The following is an 18,367-nucleotide window of genomic DNA, read 5'->3' as shown; positions in this document are numbered from 1 at the left end:
AATCAAGTAAGAATAGATTAATGCTCCAACCACAAAAGGTTGGGAGAATTAAAAGAAAATAAATGTGGATTAAGTTCCCTTGATTCCATTATTTTAGGGATTAAATTGAAGTGTTGCCCTGCATGGAGTTCTATTTTGTTCTGCCTGCAATGCATACATCCATAGATGTGCATTTCCAGTTAGCAGAATAGCTGCTGAGTAAAGACTGCAAGTCGTGATTTTTTTTTCCCTGCTCTGATAAGCTCTGAAAAAGGCAGAAAAAAGCCAAGAATTCCCAGCATGTGGAGGTTGTAGGGAAGTTTATACCTTTGCAAGCATAAAGAATCACAGCCTGGGTCACATAAAGGAGAACTTGGAGGCCAGCACTTGCTCATCCTTGCATTGGTCTCATCCCATTCGTAGACATCATTAGAAGAGGCCAACACGCCACTGATAATTCCAGTACTTGGGGGGCTGCCATAAAGAAGAAGGAGTCAAATTGTTCTCCAAAGCATCGGAAGGCAGGACAAGAAACAATGGTTGGAAACTAATCTAGACAGTCACTTATCTGAAATAGTATAGGTTGAGTAGTATGAGTAGTATAGTATGCTTGAGCAGGGAGCTGGACTAGAAGGCCCCCAAGGTCCCTTCCAGCTCATACATTCTATTCTAATAAAGAAATACAAACATGATGTTTACCTCAGAAAGCCCCTCAAAAAGAAAAACCACTGCTTTGAGACCAGATAGGCAGTCTCAGACTATTATTTTAGCTTATTCAGTTTTATATAATGACTGGTACCTAGGTCATTTTATATTGGTTTGCCATTAAATCTTAACACATTGTTAATTCTGTTGATGAATAGAAGCCGTCATAAGCAGCAGCACCACCACTCAAATTACGCTCTCTGGTTCTACATTGTACTTTAATCTCTCTGTTCCATGGTTTGTTGATTTTGTGAGGTACCTTAAGATTTTAAAATGGCATTAAGTACTTCAAGGAATGAGGATGTGGCTAAGCATTTAAGAGTCAGTTTGTGGGGTTTTCTCCCCCCTCCATCTGTTAAAGTAAACCTATCTGATAGGGAGAAGGGAACCCTAACATTTTATACTGGAAAACACTGAGATAAACCTAGCAAACAACAAAATAATATAGATACAAAATGTGTCACTGAGGTTCATGATGTATATTTGAAGATTTGGTGTTTTACATCATCTAATCTCAGATATTTTTTTTAATGTATACAGTGGACCGTGAACCATAATTTACTTATTTATAAACATATTGTTTTGGATTTTCAGCTAATTCTTCACAAATGTTCTGAACAAATATCTTGATGAGTAGGCAGCAGCTTCTGTAACTGTTGTCCTTCGGTCAAATCTCAATGGCAAAAGTACCACCTGTCGACTGGTTGGAGAGAAAAGAAATAGGGGAAAGAATACAAAATGTCAGCACAACCTGTTTCAAGCTATAGTAACTATTGTGGCTTCACAGAAGTAAATTATTCAGAGGCAATTTCTCTGAAAAATGACAGAAGTAGCGAAAAGCCTGAGCAAAAACACTTGATTGAATACTTTTTAAAAAAAATTGAAGTGGACATGCTTTTAGCTGAACAGCCTTTGGTAGCACATGACCTGGACATCTGACAATTTGCATATCAGAAAGACATTCCTTTGACAATGTATGGGGAAACTCTTTCCATGCATACTAAGGACACAGAGGGAAAGCATCTTTAAGTGAAGGGATCATAAACAGAGATGGTAAATATATAGGCTGAGCTTCTGTGAGGTCCATAGGGATTTCAATGTGGGAAGTTTTATATCTATGGTTTTCTAAATGCTTAATACTGTAGCACTATAAAGCAACAGAATGTACATTTCACTTTCAATATAGTTTCCAGAATAGCAATCATGCTAAATTGCCACAGTATAATCAAAGTTATAAATCAGATTTTAAACCTTGTGAACTTATGCTCTTGTAATTATTAGCCTTTAAAATACCTACTTCTTTCTTAATAAAAAAAAACCCACAAGACATCTTAGTGGACATAAAAACTAATACTGCAATCTAAATTGTGTTCTATTTACTGTTTGGCATAGACATAATGGATAAATATCCCAACCAAACGACTGGCTGTTTCTGTCCTGTTTTGCAATGCACAGAAAACTATAAGGTACAAATTTATTCAGCATATTCAGGTTAATATGCAAAATAGGCATTGGCAATCTTGTCATTCCCCAACACAAAAATACATATATTCATATTTCACTCCAAATTAAGATAATTTACCTTCAGCTGGTAGTTGATTACAGGTCCCACAAGGAGGTAGCTGAAACAGATATTTCATTCAGAATTTTTACTTAATTCAGAACTGCCTATAAATCAGTATCAAATATTTTATAATAAATATTTTAAAAAATCAAATTTTGATAGTTTTGGAAATATCTTTGCTGGCTGTATGCTAGCTGGAAGGAGCTGGCTGGAGAATAAAAGTCTCTCTACAACTTAACTTTTATGACTGAAAAATTGGCTCTAGTTTATTAGGCTGTGAGTTTTCTTCTGCTTCTGTTTCCAATGTTAGTGAGAAAAAGGGGTATTAAGTTTATTGCAAACCAAATCTAAGTAAAATCAATTAAACATTATTTTGCATTTCTGCTAATAAAGTTCCTTATTTTTTGAAACAGATGAACAGAATTAGCATAGTCAGCCTGTAGAAAAGATCAGAGAGGCAACTAAATTGTAAACCACCCAGGGTCACTTGGTTGAGTTAGATAGGTATAGAAACTAAATGAATAAACACAATAAATTAATAAATTAAACTGACTTAAAAAGGAGTTTGGAGGAAAAGAAAACCTCATAGCAAAGATAAAGCACACTTTTACCTGTTATGCTCTCACTTAACTAATGTCCTGATTAGCAAAGATCTGAATTTATGACTGCACTGAAAAGTAATTTTTAAGGCTTTGTCCTTGCACTTACAATTCTCACAATGTCCTCATGGCCACGTGATCAAGATTCTGGCCCTTTGCAACTGGTGGGCATTTACAAGTCACACAAAGTTCAATGGCCATTGGCATGCTTTATTCTGACAAGCAAAGTTAAAGGAGAAGCCAGCAGTAAAATTGCAAGCTGTGGTCATGTGATGTCTCATTTAAGGATCATGGGTTGACTCACTTAATGACCAAATGGGAACAGACATCAAAGATCCATCACAGTCACATGATCTCCCGCTTGGCAATGGAGTTACTGGTTCCAATTGTGGTAATTAAGCAAGGATTATCTGTAAAGTGGAATACTAAGATACACACTAGAGTAGGGGTCCCCAAACTTGGCAACTTTAAGACTTGTGGACTTGAACTCCCAGAATACTGGGAGCATTCTGGGAGTTGAAGTCCACAAGTCTTAAAGTTGCCAAGTTTGGGGACCCCTGCTCTAGATTCTCATGGGGCTAAATTTTGCAACCAATATTATAGAGGAAGATGATAAGGCTATCAATATTGATTAATCACAATAAGAATAGCTGATCTTCAGCATCAGAAATGGCACTGTGATCCCTACAATGATAAGTGGGAGGAACGCTTCTGACTTCAGGCCTGGCATGTGAGCTTTCTCCAGCCATTGTGGAGTCTCTGGGAGCAGAATGTTGTTGGAACTAGACCTTGGATCTGATCTGGCATTTTCCTTTCTTAGTTTGCACACAGAACACACACAGCCGTTCCCAGTAGATGTTCCAAGACTGCTTACCGCTGTCACAGTGGCTGCTGCGGCATTTTGACTGCAACAAAAAGGACTATCTTTCAAAGTTGTATTTGTGCTAGGAAACAAAAATAAAAACAAATGAAAACAAATAACCAGGTGTTTCTCCAATGCATTGAAACATACTTTCAAAATGAGAATAAAATAGGATATAAATTCCACAAGATATTAAAGGATTAATTTTATTAACAGGTTAACATTCATTTAATTCATCTCTCCAAGGCACTTCTGAAAGAAACAGTATAACAACTTACCAACAAATCTCTCCTGCATCTGCTTTTTTAATTATTAGAGCACTCCAGTGGTTATGAGTGCTTTTAATCGTATCAATTGCAAAGTCCTGGGATTGAAAAGAGGAAACAAATTCAGTCTCTTCTCAGCAACCTGATATAACATACATATATACATGCACGCACAAACATAAATTTTATTACCACATTGTTATACTGCACCATAGGGTTTTGGACTGGGACATTAACAGTGCAGTGAAGCATTTCTGGCTACTTAATTTGAAAAAAAAAATAGTTTGGCTTTTTTTGTGTGTGTAGTCATCACATCTTCTGTAGTTAAAGAATAATTTCTGTATGCGGTTCTGAACAAAAACATGCTTTCGTGCACTTTTGTTATTTCATGCACTTTTGGGACATGCTTTCATGCACTTTTGGTATTGTTTGCATTAACAAGAAAACATCAGCAGCTTCAAGCAGTGGCCAGCAGTAGACAAATATATATACATACCCTATCTTTAAATTCTCCATTAAATGCAAATTGGTTCTCTCGCTTCCCATCAGGTACTTTGTATCGTCTAAACCAGTCCACAGTTGCTTCCAGGTACCCAGGCTTAATTCTTCTGACATCATCAATATCTTAAATTTTTAAAAGGCATACATTCAGAACCTATTCAAGTTTTGTTTTAAGTGTCCCAACATATTTTATTCTTAGTTTTTCCCTGGGGAACGTCTTGCAGAAGAAATGCGATCATTTCCGTAAAAATCAGCCTTTATTCCATCAAGAATTCTACTGTACATCGATGGCATTAATTAGGGACATTTCAAATTTAAAGAGTAGGAAGCCAAAAGGAAATCAGATCAACATAGTACTCAAAAATGAAGTTCAACTTTGCACGATAGCTACTTATATACAGCTACAGGTAGTCTTCAACTTAGGATCACGACTGGGCTCAAAATTTATGTTGCTAAGTGAGACATTTGTTAAATGAGTTTCGATCCATTTTACAAGTTTTCTTGCCACATTTGTTAAATGAATGACTGCAGGTAATAAGTAACTTGATTGTTAAGTGAATCTGGCTTCCCCATTGACTTTGCTTGTCAGAAAGTAGCAAAAGGTAATCACATGACCCACGGACACTGCAACCGTCATAAGTATGAGTCGGTTGTCAAGCATCTAAATATAAGTCATGTGACCATGAAGATGCTACAAATGGTCTTAAGTCATTTTTTTTCAGTGCTGTTGCAATTTTGAATGGTTACTAAGTGAACTGTTTTTAAGTTGAAGATTACCTGTAATCCTTAACAATGGAATGGCACGAAGAATATAACACCAGCCCTACTCTGTATCAGATACATACTTTCCATATGTGGAATTTCAAAACTGGAAAAGATAAGGCACGAATAATGTGTCGGAAATCTCACATCAAAGCTACTTACTATTCATATTAGCAGCTTCAGGGTCCTTAATATTGATTGCAATGATCTTCCAGTCGGTTTCACCCTCATCAATCAATGCCAGCGTACCCAAAACTTTCACTTGAATTATGTCGCCTCTGTTGCACACCTGTTTGAATAAATTTACTCATTGGGTATGATTCAGAATCGCACAGCTGGTCCTACTAAGCCAGAACAGGTGAAGTAACAATATTTCCTCTTCTGCCTGACTGCTCGGAAACATGAAATTTGTGGAATGAATTCATATTTCACTAAATCAGCAGCCTATTCAGAGGCTGATTTTGGACAACAATTTCTGTAGACATGCTTTTCTCAAGTGAAGAGGAAATTCTTACCCACTGACTTTGCTGGCAAGCTGGCAGGGAAGGCCGTTTATTATTGATCATGTATTCACAGGACGCTGCAATCATCCTAAATGCGGAGCCGATTGCTGACTGCCAAGATCGTGATCATGTGACTGCTGAAGTGCCGGGATAGGTGGAACTTCAAGGATTGGTTGTAACAATCACTTGTTCAGTGTCATTGTAACTTCAAATGGTTACTGAACAAGTGGTTGTTAACCAAGAACTCCTCTACATTTAAAAATTAGCCACTGCCATTGTCTGCATATTTACAGTGACACCTAGATGAACAGCCTGATTGCAAATATCTCCACAGTAACTTACTGGTTAACATTTCAAAGATGGTTAGCAAACCCCAAATTTCTACCCGAAAAGGGTTTTGTTACCTTATCTCCAATTTCACAAACATCGATTGGATCATTGTCTCCACAACAGTTGGTATTTTCATCTTTATGCATTGGATCTTCCCACGTCTACAAAATAAATATTGTTTCCTTTAAGTGCTTGCTGCGCAACCTTCCTTTCAGCTCAGCAAGGGCTGCTCAATTAAAATTTAAAGCTGTACCATATTAAAATATTTTGCTCTTTACATATTCTATAAAGGAATTTAAAACTGTTCTTTGTCCACTGACAACCATACAGAATTGGGGAGTTGGTAGTTGTGATGTTTTAGCTGGAAGAACAAGAAAACAAGGAATTCGAAACCTTTCATAAGATATAATGGACCCCCCCCCCAAAAGGGACTTAAGACCCAGATTCAAAGTTCTGATGTCATCCCCACCACACACACACTAGAGGTGGTATTCAGCAGGTTCTGACCAGTTCTGGAGAACCAATAGAGGAAATTTTGGGAAGTTTGGAGAACTGGCAAATATCACCTCTAAACTGGCCCCGCCCCATCTATTCTCTGCCTCCCGAGTCCCAGGCGATTGGCTGTGTCTTCTTTTGTTGCCCTGCATAGGAGAATGGGACTGGAAAGCAGGTTAGTGGGGTGGGGAGGGAAGGGGATTTTGCAGTATCCTTCCCTCAGGAGTAGGGAGGGAATGGAGATTTGATAGTATCCTTCCCCTGCCACGCCCACCAAGCCATGCCCACAAAACTGGTAGTAAAAAAAATTGTATCCCACCACTTACACACACACACACAGCGTGACATGATGTATTGAGCACTTGGCACTGGCTTGCATTTACGCCCCTTTGCAGTACCCTGGGATCACATATTGTGATTTATGACTATTTTGCCAGAAACCGGTGTTTGTTACCATTTCCACAAAACAGGGGCATAGTGAACAAGTTCAAGTTTCTCGACAGAATAATGCAAGTACTGTTTATGAACATACAAAAGGCGAAACAATTCAATATAGAATCCCAGGCACTTCACATGTAATCTCAGCTACTTCAATGTAAAGAGGTTATCTCACATTCAATGTGATTGCGGGGGCCACACTCGTTAACAGGAAGTTGTAGTTCAGGACTGCTTTAATAGAAATTGACCCAACTTCCTTCCAGTTGAGAAACAGTGTTATGAAAATCTGAGAGAGATGGCTATGGAACGCTTTGTATTTCATATAAAAGCACATGCTAGCCATCTGGAGCACCAGGGATACCAGCTTGGGGAATACAAGGGATATCAGAAAAAAAAATCCTTAATGAGATGGACACAAAGCAAGTTATGTGCCGCTTTCTATTGAAAAGCGAACTTATTATCAAGACAGTTTTGAAATCTAAGACAGAAGTTAACAGTAAAAAAAAAAATCACAAAGCCAACAAGTCGAAAGGAAAAGCTCATTATCTTTCCCCATAAATAACATAAAGGAAACTGACAGAAAAAACAATAATAAAATACTCAATTTTAATGTATATTAGGTTACTAGACTTTGGATACAATGGAAACAAAATCTATCCACAGTATAACCTATGCACGCATAGGTTCGTGCTTAAAATACCTAAGATATACATGCATAAAATGCATAAAATGTTTTGCTCTGATGGACACCCCTTTCCCTCTTATCAGACTGTTAAATGGATTATTATTAAATTGTATTTTAATAATAATAATAAATCCATTAAATGAATTGGATAATATGCTTTAATCCAATTCATTTAATAGATTTTTAAATTATTAAGATACAACAGTTGTACTACAGCAATAAATGTTAAGAGTTTGATATAGCTTCCATGGATAAATTTAAAAAACAGCATCGATTGAAATAAACATAAAACCAGAATTGATTCATGGAACATTCTTATTATTATCAACACTGGTTTAATTCATTCAATCTATGCTGGCTTTATGAGAGCTCTCTATGTTTTTAAGGCTTCCTATGCTTTAATAAAGCCATTCTTTCTGTTGTTAAATCAGGCAGCTTGCTTGTTTACAATCTAAGGTGTTTCCTTCTTCCTCCAGAGAGTTTGCCCACAGTTGTCTATGCAGTGGTACAAAGTTGCCTTCATTAGAGTTGTTTGTTACTTGAATTCATAAAAAAGACAAGGTAATATTAGAATACCTGTGGAATAGCGCCATAGTTCCAGATATATCCCTTATGGGGAAATACATTAGCAACGTAACGTAGTTTTCCTTTCTTCACATCTTGTTTAATTGGATTGAGAGCATCCTTAGTTGCAATCTAAAACAGAATTTACTTAGTTTAGTACCCAAATTGTTAAAAATATTTTAAGAAAAAATGTAACTTTTTTGGTAGAAGTTTAATATTTCCAGCAAGATAAATATCCAGATTGATAGGAACCAATCACACACACACAGAGAGAGAGAGAGAGAGAGAGAGAGAGAGAGAGAGAGAGAGAGAGAGAGAGAGAGTCTCATTGGAAAAGGTTCCATGTAAGTATACACAGGACTTCAGCTTTAAAACACTTACTAGGTTATATGCTATTAATAGCAGGCAATTTGAAATTTAATAAAGTTAGTCCTCGACTTATTACCAAAACTTCTGAGCCCAACATTTCTGTTGCTAAGCAAGACAGTCACGTGAGTTTTGTCCCATTTTATGACCTTTCTTGCCACAGTTGTTAAGTGAAACCACTGCAGCTGTTAAGTTAGTAACATGGTTGTTAAATGAACCTGGCTTTCCCATTGACACAGCTTGTCAGAAGATTGCAGAAGGGGATCACGTGGCCCAAGGATACGGCAACTGTCATAAATGAGTCAGTTGTCAAGTGTCTGAATGTTGATCACGTGACCACGAGGATGCTGAGACAGTCGTAAGTATGAAAAGCAGTTGGTAAGGGTTTTTTTTCAGTCATTGTAACTCTGAATGATTGCAAGTCGAGGACTTAGTGGAGTCTTAGTGGACAACCAGCTAAATATGAGCCAACAGTGTGCAGCAGCAGCCAAAAAAGCTAATGTAATTCTAAGTTGCATTAACAGAGGGATACAATCGAGATCAAGTGAGGTACTAATACCACTCTATAAAGCCTTAGTAAGACCACAACCAGAGTACTGCATCCAGTTTTGGTCACAGCATTATAAAAAAGATGTTGAGACTCTAGAAAAAGTACAGAGAAGAGCAACCAGGATGATTAGGGGACTGGAGACTTAAACATATGAAGAATGAATACAGGAACTGGGAATGGCTAGTCTAGTGAAGAGAAGAACCAGGGGAGACATGATAGCAGTCTTTCAATATTTGAGGGGCTGCCACAGAGAGGAGGGGGTCAAGCTATTTTCTAAAGCGCCTGTAGGCCGGACAAGGAATAAAGGATGGAAACTGAACAAGGAGAGATTTAACCTGGAAATAAGGAGAAACTTTCTGACACTGAGAACAATCAACCAATAGAACAGAAGTTGCCCTCGGAAGTTGTGGGAGCTTCATCACTGGAAGCTTTGAAGAAGAGACTGGACTGCCATTTGTCAGAAATGGTGTAGGGTCTCCTGCTTAGGTGGGGGGTTGGACTAGATGACCTACAAGGTCCCTTCCAACTCTGATAATCTGTTAACTGACTACCTCTAAAGTAAACTAACTTTGATGAAGCAATTAATGAAGCCATTGATTACAGCACTCCCATTGAATTACCTCCATCTTTGCATTGGTCCATCGAGGTATTTCCACAACCATGTTGAAGATGTGCTGAAAAGAACATAAATTCAGCAAAGTACATATAAAATATAACAATGAGAAAAGTGCTGTCAGTCGTCCTTCCTGAATTGTCGCCCAGCAACTATCCTTCCCTGGAGCTCCCTGAAATGTTTCCATTCCCATGAATATGATAACTATGCTTTTTACTCCTTCCTGCCCCCAAATTTTGCCCAGAGTGTAGCTATTATCCAAATGTTAAACTGGCCCTATTATAAATCTCAGTTGGGACGAGATGCTCATTTTTCTTACATAGGGAATGGGAAGAAATCTTTAACTTTTAAGAAAAAGTAGAAGATTTTTTTTTCATGGGGTTTGTTTTATTAATTAAGGGAGATGGCTCCCTGGATATTCAGACACAAAATTTTATTGACACTGCAGCACTGGGGACAACCCCAAAATCTTCCCATTTGCTAAAGCGACAGCAAATTATCTTTCAAACACTAGAGAAACTAACAATACATTATTGGAATACAGAACATATGGATTATGCACATCTGGTACCACTTCCTACTTATCAGCTTATTCTTGCATTATTCAGTGCCCATTAAAAGGATTTAAGCAGTCCTGAACCCTAATCCTGGTTTTCCATAAGCTTAAGGACAAGAGGGCAGATCAGCTTACTTTAACACAACCAGCTTAGGTAACTAATTTTTTTCTTTCAAGGATTAAGTTATTTAAAAGACCTTTTAACTGTCTAGGTCTATCCATTTATGACAGAAGCTCAATTCTTGCTGTTAAGCAACTGCTGGACAAAAATAATTCAAAAAACCATTGAGAAGAATCACGATCAAATTCTGCAAGTCAGAAAAGGTAAGTAACTTTAGCAAAATTTCAGAAGCAACAAAAGGTATTGAACATTTGTTTATATAAAATTTCAGATCATTTTTACATGGTTCGATGAAGCAATATGCATTTGGAATATAATGATGGAAACAATCCAGGTAGGAATAAATCTAAAATATCTCCAATACCAGAATGAATGCTTTACAATACTTTTATAAAAAGTTTACAAAGACAACATGAATATTGGAAAGTGCTAGAGATCATAATGTATGCTTTTGTTCTAAGTAGAATTTTGAATTCTGCATCCTATTTTCTGCATTTCACCCAACTCATGCAACAGAATGTTACTACAAAGCTCTTATAAGCTGCATTAAGGTTATGACCTTGCAATTCCAACTTTAAAGCTGGCTATTCTTGTTTATCCTTAGAATTCATCTTTGCTTTAAGCTGCTGTCTGTGCATGCAGATTCTCAATCTTCCAAACACTTGCATTCTTTTCTCACATCTGTTTTCCTATTTATTTTTAGTTAAACTGGCTGTTGACATTTACATTTTTGAAATATAAATGCAAATCCTGATTATCTCAACTGCTTGTCCATGCGGTTTTGCTGCCTCACCTGGAGGCCGTGTGTTCATAAGAACTTTTCTTGTTCTATCTGAAGCCCAAGTATTTAACTTGACACTTTCACTGAACCAATAAAACATAATGTGTGAGGCTTATTTGTTGAGTTCCTGCAGCAGCTGGAATAAAAGGTACAGAAAGTTCCAACGAAGCATAAATCAGGCCTGTAGCTAGTCTAGCCGTCTGGCACAGTGTTTTAAGCCAGCCAGGGACACCATTTAATCAAGCTGGGAGATGAAAGAAATTAAGGGTATTCCCCCTTCCCCCAATCCAAAGCTCTTCTACATACAAGCTTGAAACCAGCTCATTCCAAACTAAATGTCTGATGGACAAAGACATTATATTCAAACACTATTCTGTTTCGTAAGCTAATTATAACAATATCCCAGTTCACTTGGGTTAAAGTATGGATTAGAAAAAGCACAATATATGGCAAACCAGAGACAGAAAAGATGAAAACTGAACCCTACAGTATATGATGCAGTTTATTGGATATTATAACATCTGAAGCAGCTAACATTAAAGGTAAAGGTTCCCCTCGCACATATGTGCTAGTCCTTTCCGACTCTAGGGAGTGATGCTCATCTCCGTTTCAAAGCCGAAGAGCCAGCGCTGTCCGAAGATGTCTCTGTGGTCATGTGGCCGGCATGACTAAACGCCAAAAGCACACAGAACACTGTTACCTTCCCACCAAAGTGGTCCCTATTTTTCTACTTGCATTTTTACATGCTTTCCAACTGCTAGGTTGGCAGAAGCTGAGACAAGTAACGGGAGCTCACTCCATTACACGGTGCTAGGGATTCGAACTGCCAACCTTTTTGATCGACAAGCTCAGCATCCTAGCCACTGAGCCACTGTGTCCCTGTACCTAACATTAGATATGTTTTTAAACTATGGATACGAATCCTCCTGATATTCACATGGCCCTAACCTTGTTAGCCTTTCATTAAGGACCTGGCTGTTTTCTCAGATGGGAAGATTAGATAAGCTGTGCTGCTGCTATGTTGTTTTTTTCCTTCAGGAAAAGGGGTTGTAAGAGTTAATAATGATGACATATATTTAATAAATCAGGTTATTATTTATCCTAGGTGCTTCAGTTACATGTTTTGGGGTTTTGAGAGGGTGTTTTTAATCCTTGTACACCATTCAGAGTATTAAGACAGGCATCAATGTAAATCGTATCAATAAAATAAACTTATTAGGATGAGAAAAACCCCAAAACTTGTAGGGAAATGCTTCTTATATACCCAACCCTAATTTTGGAAATCAAATCAGCAACAAAGTTTTCATTTGGTCTGCATTATGCGGAAGAAGTTGAACTAAAAGCGAGGAAACATTAGTCCACTTTAATGAGTGTGGGAAGATAGAATTATTTCATATTTTTCTCCCTTGGAAGCAGTTTCTACAGTAAAACAGGCAAACTTCAATCTATGACTAAAATAACCATTTATAACCAGCAGAATAAATTAAGATTTCCTGCTGCAATTCTGCTTCAGAATTTCTTTTCCTCTACACCAGAACACTTAATTCAGACTCCTCCCGCTTCAAGCAATGAAGGTCAATAAAATTACAGGTAGCCCTTGACTTAGGACCACAACTGAGCGCAACATTTCTGTTGCTAAGTGAGACAGTTGTTAAGCGAGTTTTGCCCCATTTTACAACATTTCTTGCCACAGTTGTTAAGTGAATCACTGCAGTTGTTAAATTAATAACAGGGTTCTTAAGTGGATCTGGCTTTCCCATTGTCTTGGCTTGTCAAAAAAAAAAAAATCCACAAAAAGTGATCACATGACCCTGGGATACTGCAGCCCGTCATAAATATCAACCAGTTGCCCAGAGGTGGCATTCAGCAGGTTATGACTAGTTCTGGAGAACCAGTAGCGGAAATTTTGAGTAGTTTGGAGAACCGGCAAATCCCACCTCTGACTGGAGATTTTACAGAATTTTTCCCCTGCCACGCCCACCAAACCACGCCCACAGAACCGGTAATAAAAGAAAATTTGAATCCCACCACTGTTAGGATCACATGACATGGGGATGCTGCAATGGTCATAACTGTGGGGGGGAAAAAATCACTTTTTTCAGTGACGCTGCTGTATGTTGAGGTATATAGGGGTATAGCAGTTGCCTTGTATGGCAAATACAAAGGTTAGATTGTGATTAAAATATATACAATCTCCGAAGATCAGCTGGGAGCAAACCAGTTCGCTCTGAAGATCAAGGTATTTCCCCCCTTAGTTTTTCCAAATCCGATGTGCTGAAATTAGATATTTTCCGGGCGATAAGACCCGAAGATCAGCCACCAAGCCTCCAGGGGGAATGCCGGGGCTGCAGCGGAAGTTAAGATTAGCTAGGGGGCGGGTGAAGGCGCGATGGGTCAGAGGGTTTAGGACGCCCTTGTTGGGCAAAAAGTCATCTTTCCGGATTGTAGAAAGCAGGAAATCGTCAGATGGTCAGATTTCTTGCTTTCTAGCGAATCTAAATCGTGGGCACAGCTGATTCCTCCCCCCCTCGCTGTTGTACTGCTTCTCCCCGAGGCCCAGTAGGCAAAAAAATTATTTTTTTTTTTTAATCCTACTGGGCCTCAGAAACCTGGCCCATTTTTTGTTCACAGGCTTTCCTGAGGCCCAGTTTTTTTGGGGGGTGGGGGTGGGAAACCACACCCACCCGGTCACATGACCACCTAGCCATGACCACAGAACTGGTAGTTTAAAATTTTGCTTCCCACCCCTGTATACAATGCAATTTGTTTCCTTTAAGATGAATTAATTAACATCTAGCACTTAACCACCTTGTTCAGAGGAACAAGTGAAAGGATTGAAAAGGAACCATGTACATTACCTTGTCAGCATCTGCATATATTGGAATGTCATGGAAAGGAGAAATGTACTGTCCTTTATCATTTTCTGGAAAGGAAAGAAGATGCCTATGATTTTTATGAAATAAATTCAACACTAAAAGTGCCTTAATAGGACATTTATGACAAGAGACAATTTCTGTTCTATCAGTAGAACAGATCCTCTTGGTAAACTGCTCCAGATTGGTAAAAATCTCATTTGGAGGATTCTGCCCATCTGTAGAAAGAAGGCAAAAGAGACGATGCCAACACTCCATTACAGACACAATGGATTCGAGTTAATATGATGAGCATCTCTAGGAAGACAAATTTATAGACTTGACAGTCTCTGCAGTTAGTTTGCATTCCAATTAAGTCAAAACAGAAGTCTTACACAGAATTCCCATCTGCTTCCTCTCAAATTATTCACTGTAATAAGAGGAAAGTAGCACTTATGATCAAGTCTGTAAAAATCCTTAAGGATGTCCATAACTTCTGACTGCCAGATGTTCTGCTCAGATGACTCCCAAGGATAATGTTGATTTACATGCCCCTAAGTTACTATTAGATTTTTATCATGTGTTTGTGGTGAGAGAGGGGGGGGGAGGGAGAGGGAAAGAGAGGGAGAAAGAGGGGGGGGATTTAAGAGGGCATCTCATGGCCAGACTCCATTTTACAACCTTTTTGCTGCAATTGTTAACCAAATCACCACAGTCATTAAATGAGACACCCCATGACTGTAACTTGCAACCTTCCCTGCTGGGTTCCCCATTGACATTGGATGCCAGAAGTCAGCTGCTGGGAAGGTGGAAAATGTCAATCACGTGTCTGCAGGTTCCTACAAGTGTGTGAGTTGGTTACCAAGCGCCCAGATCACAACCATGTGACTCTGGAGATCCTGTGACAGTTGTGCAAGGACCACTTATAAGTCATTTAAGATGTCTGGTACTCCTATGTGACTTTTTATTTTGGTAGTAATTTTCCACTTGTTTGCTGATAGTCAAAGTTCATTCAGAATGGGAATTCTGGGCCCTGTTTACAGAATTGCCTATCACACCACACCAATTGCTGCAGGTAACCTTTGGATAATCTCACCAGACATTTCCTGTATGCTGAACATGGAAATTCTTGCAGTGGATCATTGCTAAGAAGAAAATTGACTTAAAGGATTATACAGAAGGCGGTTTCAACTTTACAGCTAGTACAGTCAGACTTTAAACTCGTTGGTAGAATGTATAGGAGGAAATGGGCAAAGATAAAAATCACTGCCAACTAGAAGGCAACTAGAGAGAATGCTTAAAAAAAACTATGAGAAAGGCAATACTTAAGCCATTATACTACAGATATCTGGACCAACTTATATTTTTCTTTTCGTCTCAAATTGAGCAGTCTCTGGTGACTTTATAGATGCTCCCACATAGTTTCTTGGCAGTATTTAGTTGGTGCTTCCTTCCAGGGTGCTTTTTTAAAACTTCCCCAAGTGTAGACTCCATTCATCCCAATCTCTATTCCATGAACCCTTTCCAACTGAACCACAGGCGATTCATTTTATCATACAAGTCAAAGAAAGCCAGGGAGGGAGGAGGAAGGCTTTATCTATCCTAAACCCTACAAATGATATAAGAATTACTCTGCTGTAATACTTCACAGTGCTTGTCAAAGAGAAAGGCCATAATTGAGCAACACAGCTTAGCAAGATTTTAAAAATCGCTTGAGGATGTGGAGTTTTAGAAAAGTGTCACCCAGATCATTCATATGCTATTTAAATTCTTGCTAAATCGTGTTGCTAAGTGCAAAGACCAAGCCTTTGCTCTTGGGATCAAATTTAAAGAGCATTACAATGGAATATTTTACTGGAGGGTTACCTATTTTTTCTGGTTTGAACCAACCAGAAAGATTGTGTTGTTAGTTGTCAAACAATAAACATTCTATTATTTGGACAACAGCAATGCATAAATTTATAATACAGTTGCTAGACAGTTTTCATTTGTTGACCATTTACCTGGTTTAAAGAGACCATTTTTGGAGCTCATTATCTTTTTAGTTTATATCCCCACCCCAATTTAGTATTTGCAAACATACCCAATTTACTTAACCCTAATAGTTTACATAATCCAAAACTAGCATTTCACAACAGATATTTCATGCAAGCATTATACCAGTACTTCACTGAAGTGATTTCCCCTTTTCTATAACCAAAATTCCCTCCAATGATTACAGGCAAAATCATTCTGTAGTCCCATCTCCTATTGCTGAGTGGTCAAGTTTCATTTCACCTCTAGGTAATTTTTCAAAATAGCCAGATGCCTATCCCATTTCAATTCTTTTTACTAACTGAAAGCACAGCAGTACAAATATATTGTAATACCATTTTGGAATTTAAGCCCTTCATAAAACAATCTATGCGAACAGCAAAGGTAGCCGGTACAGCAGGTAGCTGCTTTTAGCCAAACTTTGGCTGATCTCAAAAAAAAAAAAAAAACTAATCAGGATCAGACTTGGTTGGGTCAGGATTGTGGGCTATAACTTGAAAAGGCAAGCCAATTCTGTAGTGCTGAAATAAGTGGGGAGTGGAACTTGTTTCAAAAGAGACTGTTTTATTGCACAATGTATGTAATCTCTCTGCATGGATAGTAATAGAGGTCACTGACATTTTTACAATTCCAAAATTGAAGAGACAACCCCAAGAGACAATTTTCAAACAGTCATTTAAGCAGAGAGAGAGAGATAGGAAGGATAGCCTTAAAAAATTAAAGAACTGAAAGTAACATTGCAATTGCAACAGATATACTGTACTGTCAAAGACATACATCCAATTTCCTCCCCTTCACTATTTCCTCAGCCTGTTCTGTCCGAGAGAACATACATCACTCCGATTTTCCCCACACTTGTATTGGCTTCTCTTCTTAAATAAATCATACTAAACACACAGGCATATGAAAGAAAACTTTCACCCAGCCCCATCCATGTTTGGGATACATTAACAAAGTCGAAGCCCAGAATGATCCTTGGAGGGAAGATTTCTACTATCATCCTTTTCTAAACGGAAGAAGCTGAAGTTACGAGATAAATTACAGATAAGCCCAAACCCACCAGGGACGGCTTTGAGATGCTTGAGTAGGAGGGGCGGGGGCTGGACTAGACGACCTCCAAGGTCCCTTCCAGCTCTAATTCTAGTCTAAAATATTGAGGTATGAACGCGTTTCCCATCCCTACTCCCTACTTAAAAACTGCAACTAAGCTCCAGTGGACTCAACCTGGCTTATTTCCGAGGATGCGTAGTATGGGATGACCCAGAAACTTTTGGTGGTTTCTTTTTCAGGAGGCACGCCCAGCTTCTCGGAAAGACGCTCCCGGACCTCCGGAAGACCCGCCAGGTTAGCAACGGTTGCAGCCGTCCCAGAGGAAAGCGACACTTATCTCCCGCTTGAAGCCCCGGTCCACGCCCTTAACAACCGCGGGCGCCACGCAAACGGACCCCCTACTACTGCCTTATCTCATGCAGCCTGGATGCATTCATTGACCGTGTCAAAGGACGGCTGGCACTGGAAGGATCCCCCCCAAGGCTGGCTGCACCCTAGTTACGCGCCCCACCAGCCGCCTCCGGGGAAGGGAGCGGCTCTCCCGCCAAGGACTCACTGAAGAAGAGCCTGTAGTCGACGCTGTTGAGGGCGCCCCGCTCCTCCACTCGGTAAGCAGCCATGGTGCTTCAGGCGGACCGGCTTCTGAAATGAGCCACAAGGGAAAGGCAAACACACCGCGCAGCCGCTCAGGGCGGGCCCTGATTTGTCCGACTGGCTCCCCCCCCTTTTCGGCCCCGCCCCCTCGCTGCATGGAAGAAGTCCTGCCTGCCGCATGCCGCCGGGGACTTTTCATCATCCAGTCGCCACGCTGGTGCCGTACTGCGCAGGCTCCGTAGCTTTCTCTTTTCATAGCGGCTCCTCCGCAATCACCCGTTCGCCTATAGAAGCACGAAAAGTCAGACTGGCCCACCCCCCACACACCCCGTTCGCTTCCGACTTCCATGTATGGAAGGCTGAGCTTATCCTTTGGTCCAATTTCAACATGCAGAAGGATGGGGCAATTATCATCCAGCATTGACTGGGTATTGTGTGATATATTTTGAAGAGATAGTTACTCGTAGATGTCCCGAAGGTCTTTTTTCAAGAAGCAACTGGCCTGAGCAGGGGGTTGGACTAGAAGACCTCTAAGGTCCCTTCCAACTCTGTTATTCTGTTCTTTCTTGTTTTTCTGTGAAGATGTTTCACTTCTCA

At 39.3% G+C, this 18,367-nt stretch overlaps 1 protein-coding gene across 1 annotated transcript; it reads right to left on the bottom strand.

Annotated features, from left to right (window-relative positions):
• Positions 1–1,144: 1,144 nt before the first annotated feature.
• PPA1 (inorganic pyrophosphatase 1) lies at positions 1,145–18,001 on the bottom strand. Its single transcript, XM_026681229.2, has 11 exons — positions 17,733–18,001; positions 14,099–14,163; positions 9,790–9,843; positions 8,266–8,385; positions 6,146–6,232; positions 5,401–5,527; positions 4,472–4,599; positions 3,988–4,073; positions 3,722–3,791; positions 2,267–2,306; positions 1,145–1,384 (listed from the first exon to the last, which is right to left on the bottom strand). Exons 1-11 carry the CDS (start codon positions 17,794–17,796, stop codon positions 1,359–1,361), a joined length of 867 nt encoding a protein of 288 aa, XP_026537014.2. The 5' UTR covers positions 17,797–18,001; the 3' UTR covers positions 1,145–1,358.
• Between the last annotated feature and the right edge of the window lie 366 nt (positions 18,002–18,367).

The sequence above is a fragment of the Notechis scutatus genome, chromosome 4, assembly GCF_049901735.1.
Source record: "Notechis scutatus isolate UNSWTSFEM ecotype Mainland chromosome 4, rNotScu1.2, whole genome shotgun sequence".
Classification (NCBI taxonomy): Eukaryota; Metazoa; Chordata; class Lepidosauria; order Squamata; family Elapidae; genus Notechis; species Notechis scutatus.
Note: the sequence above shows the minus strand (reverse complement) of the source record. Positions and strands in the feature narration are given on the sequence as shown.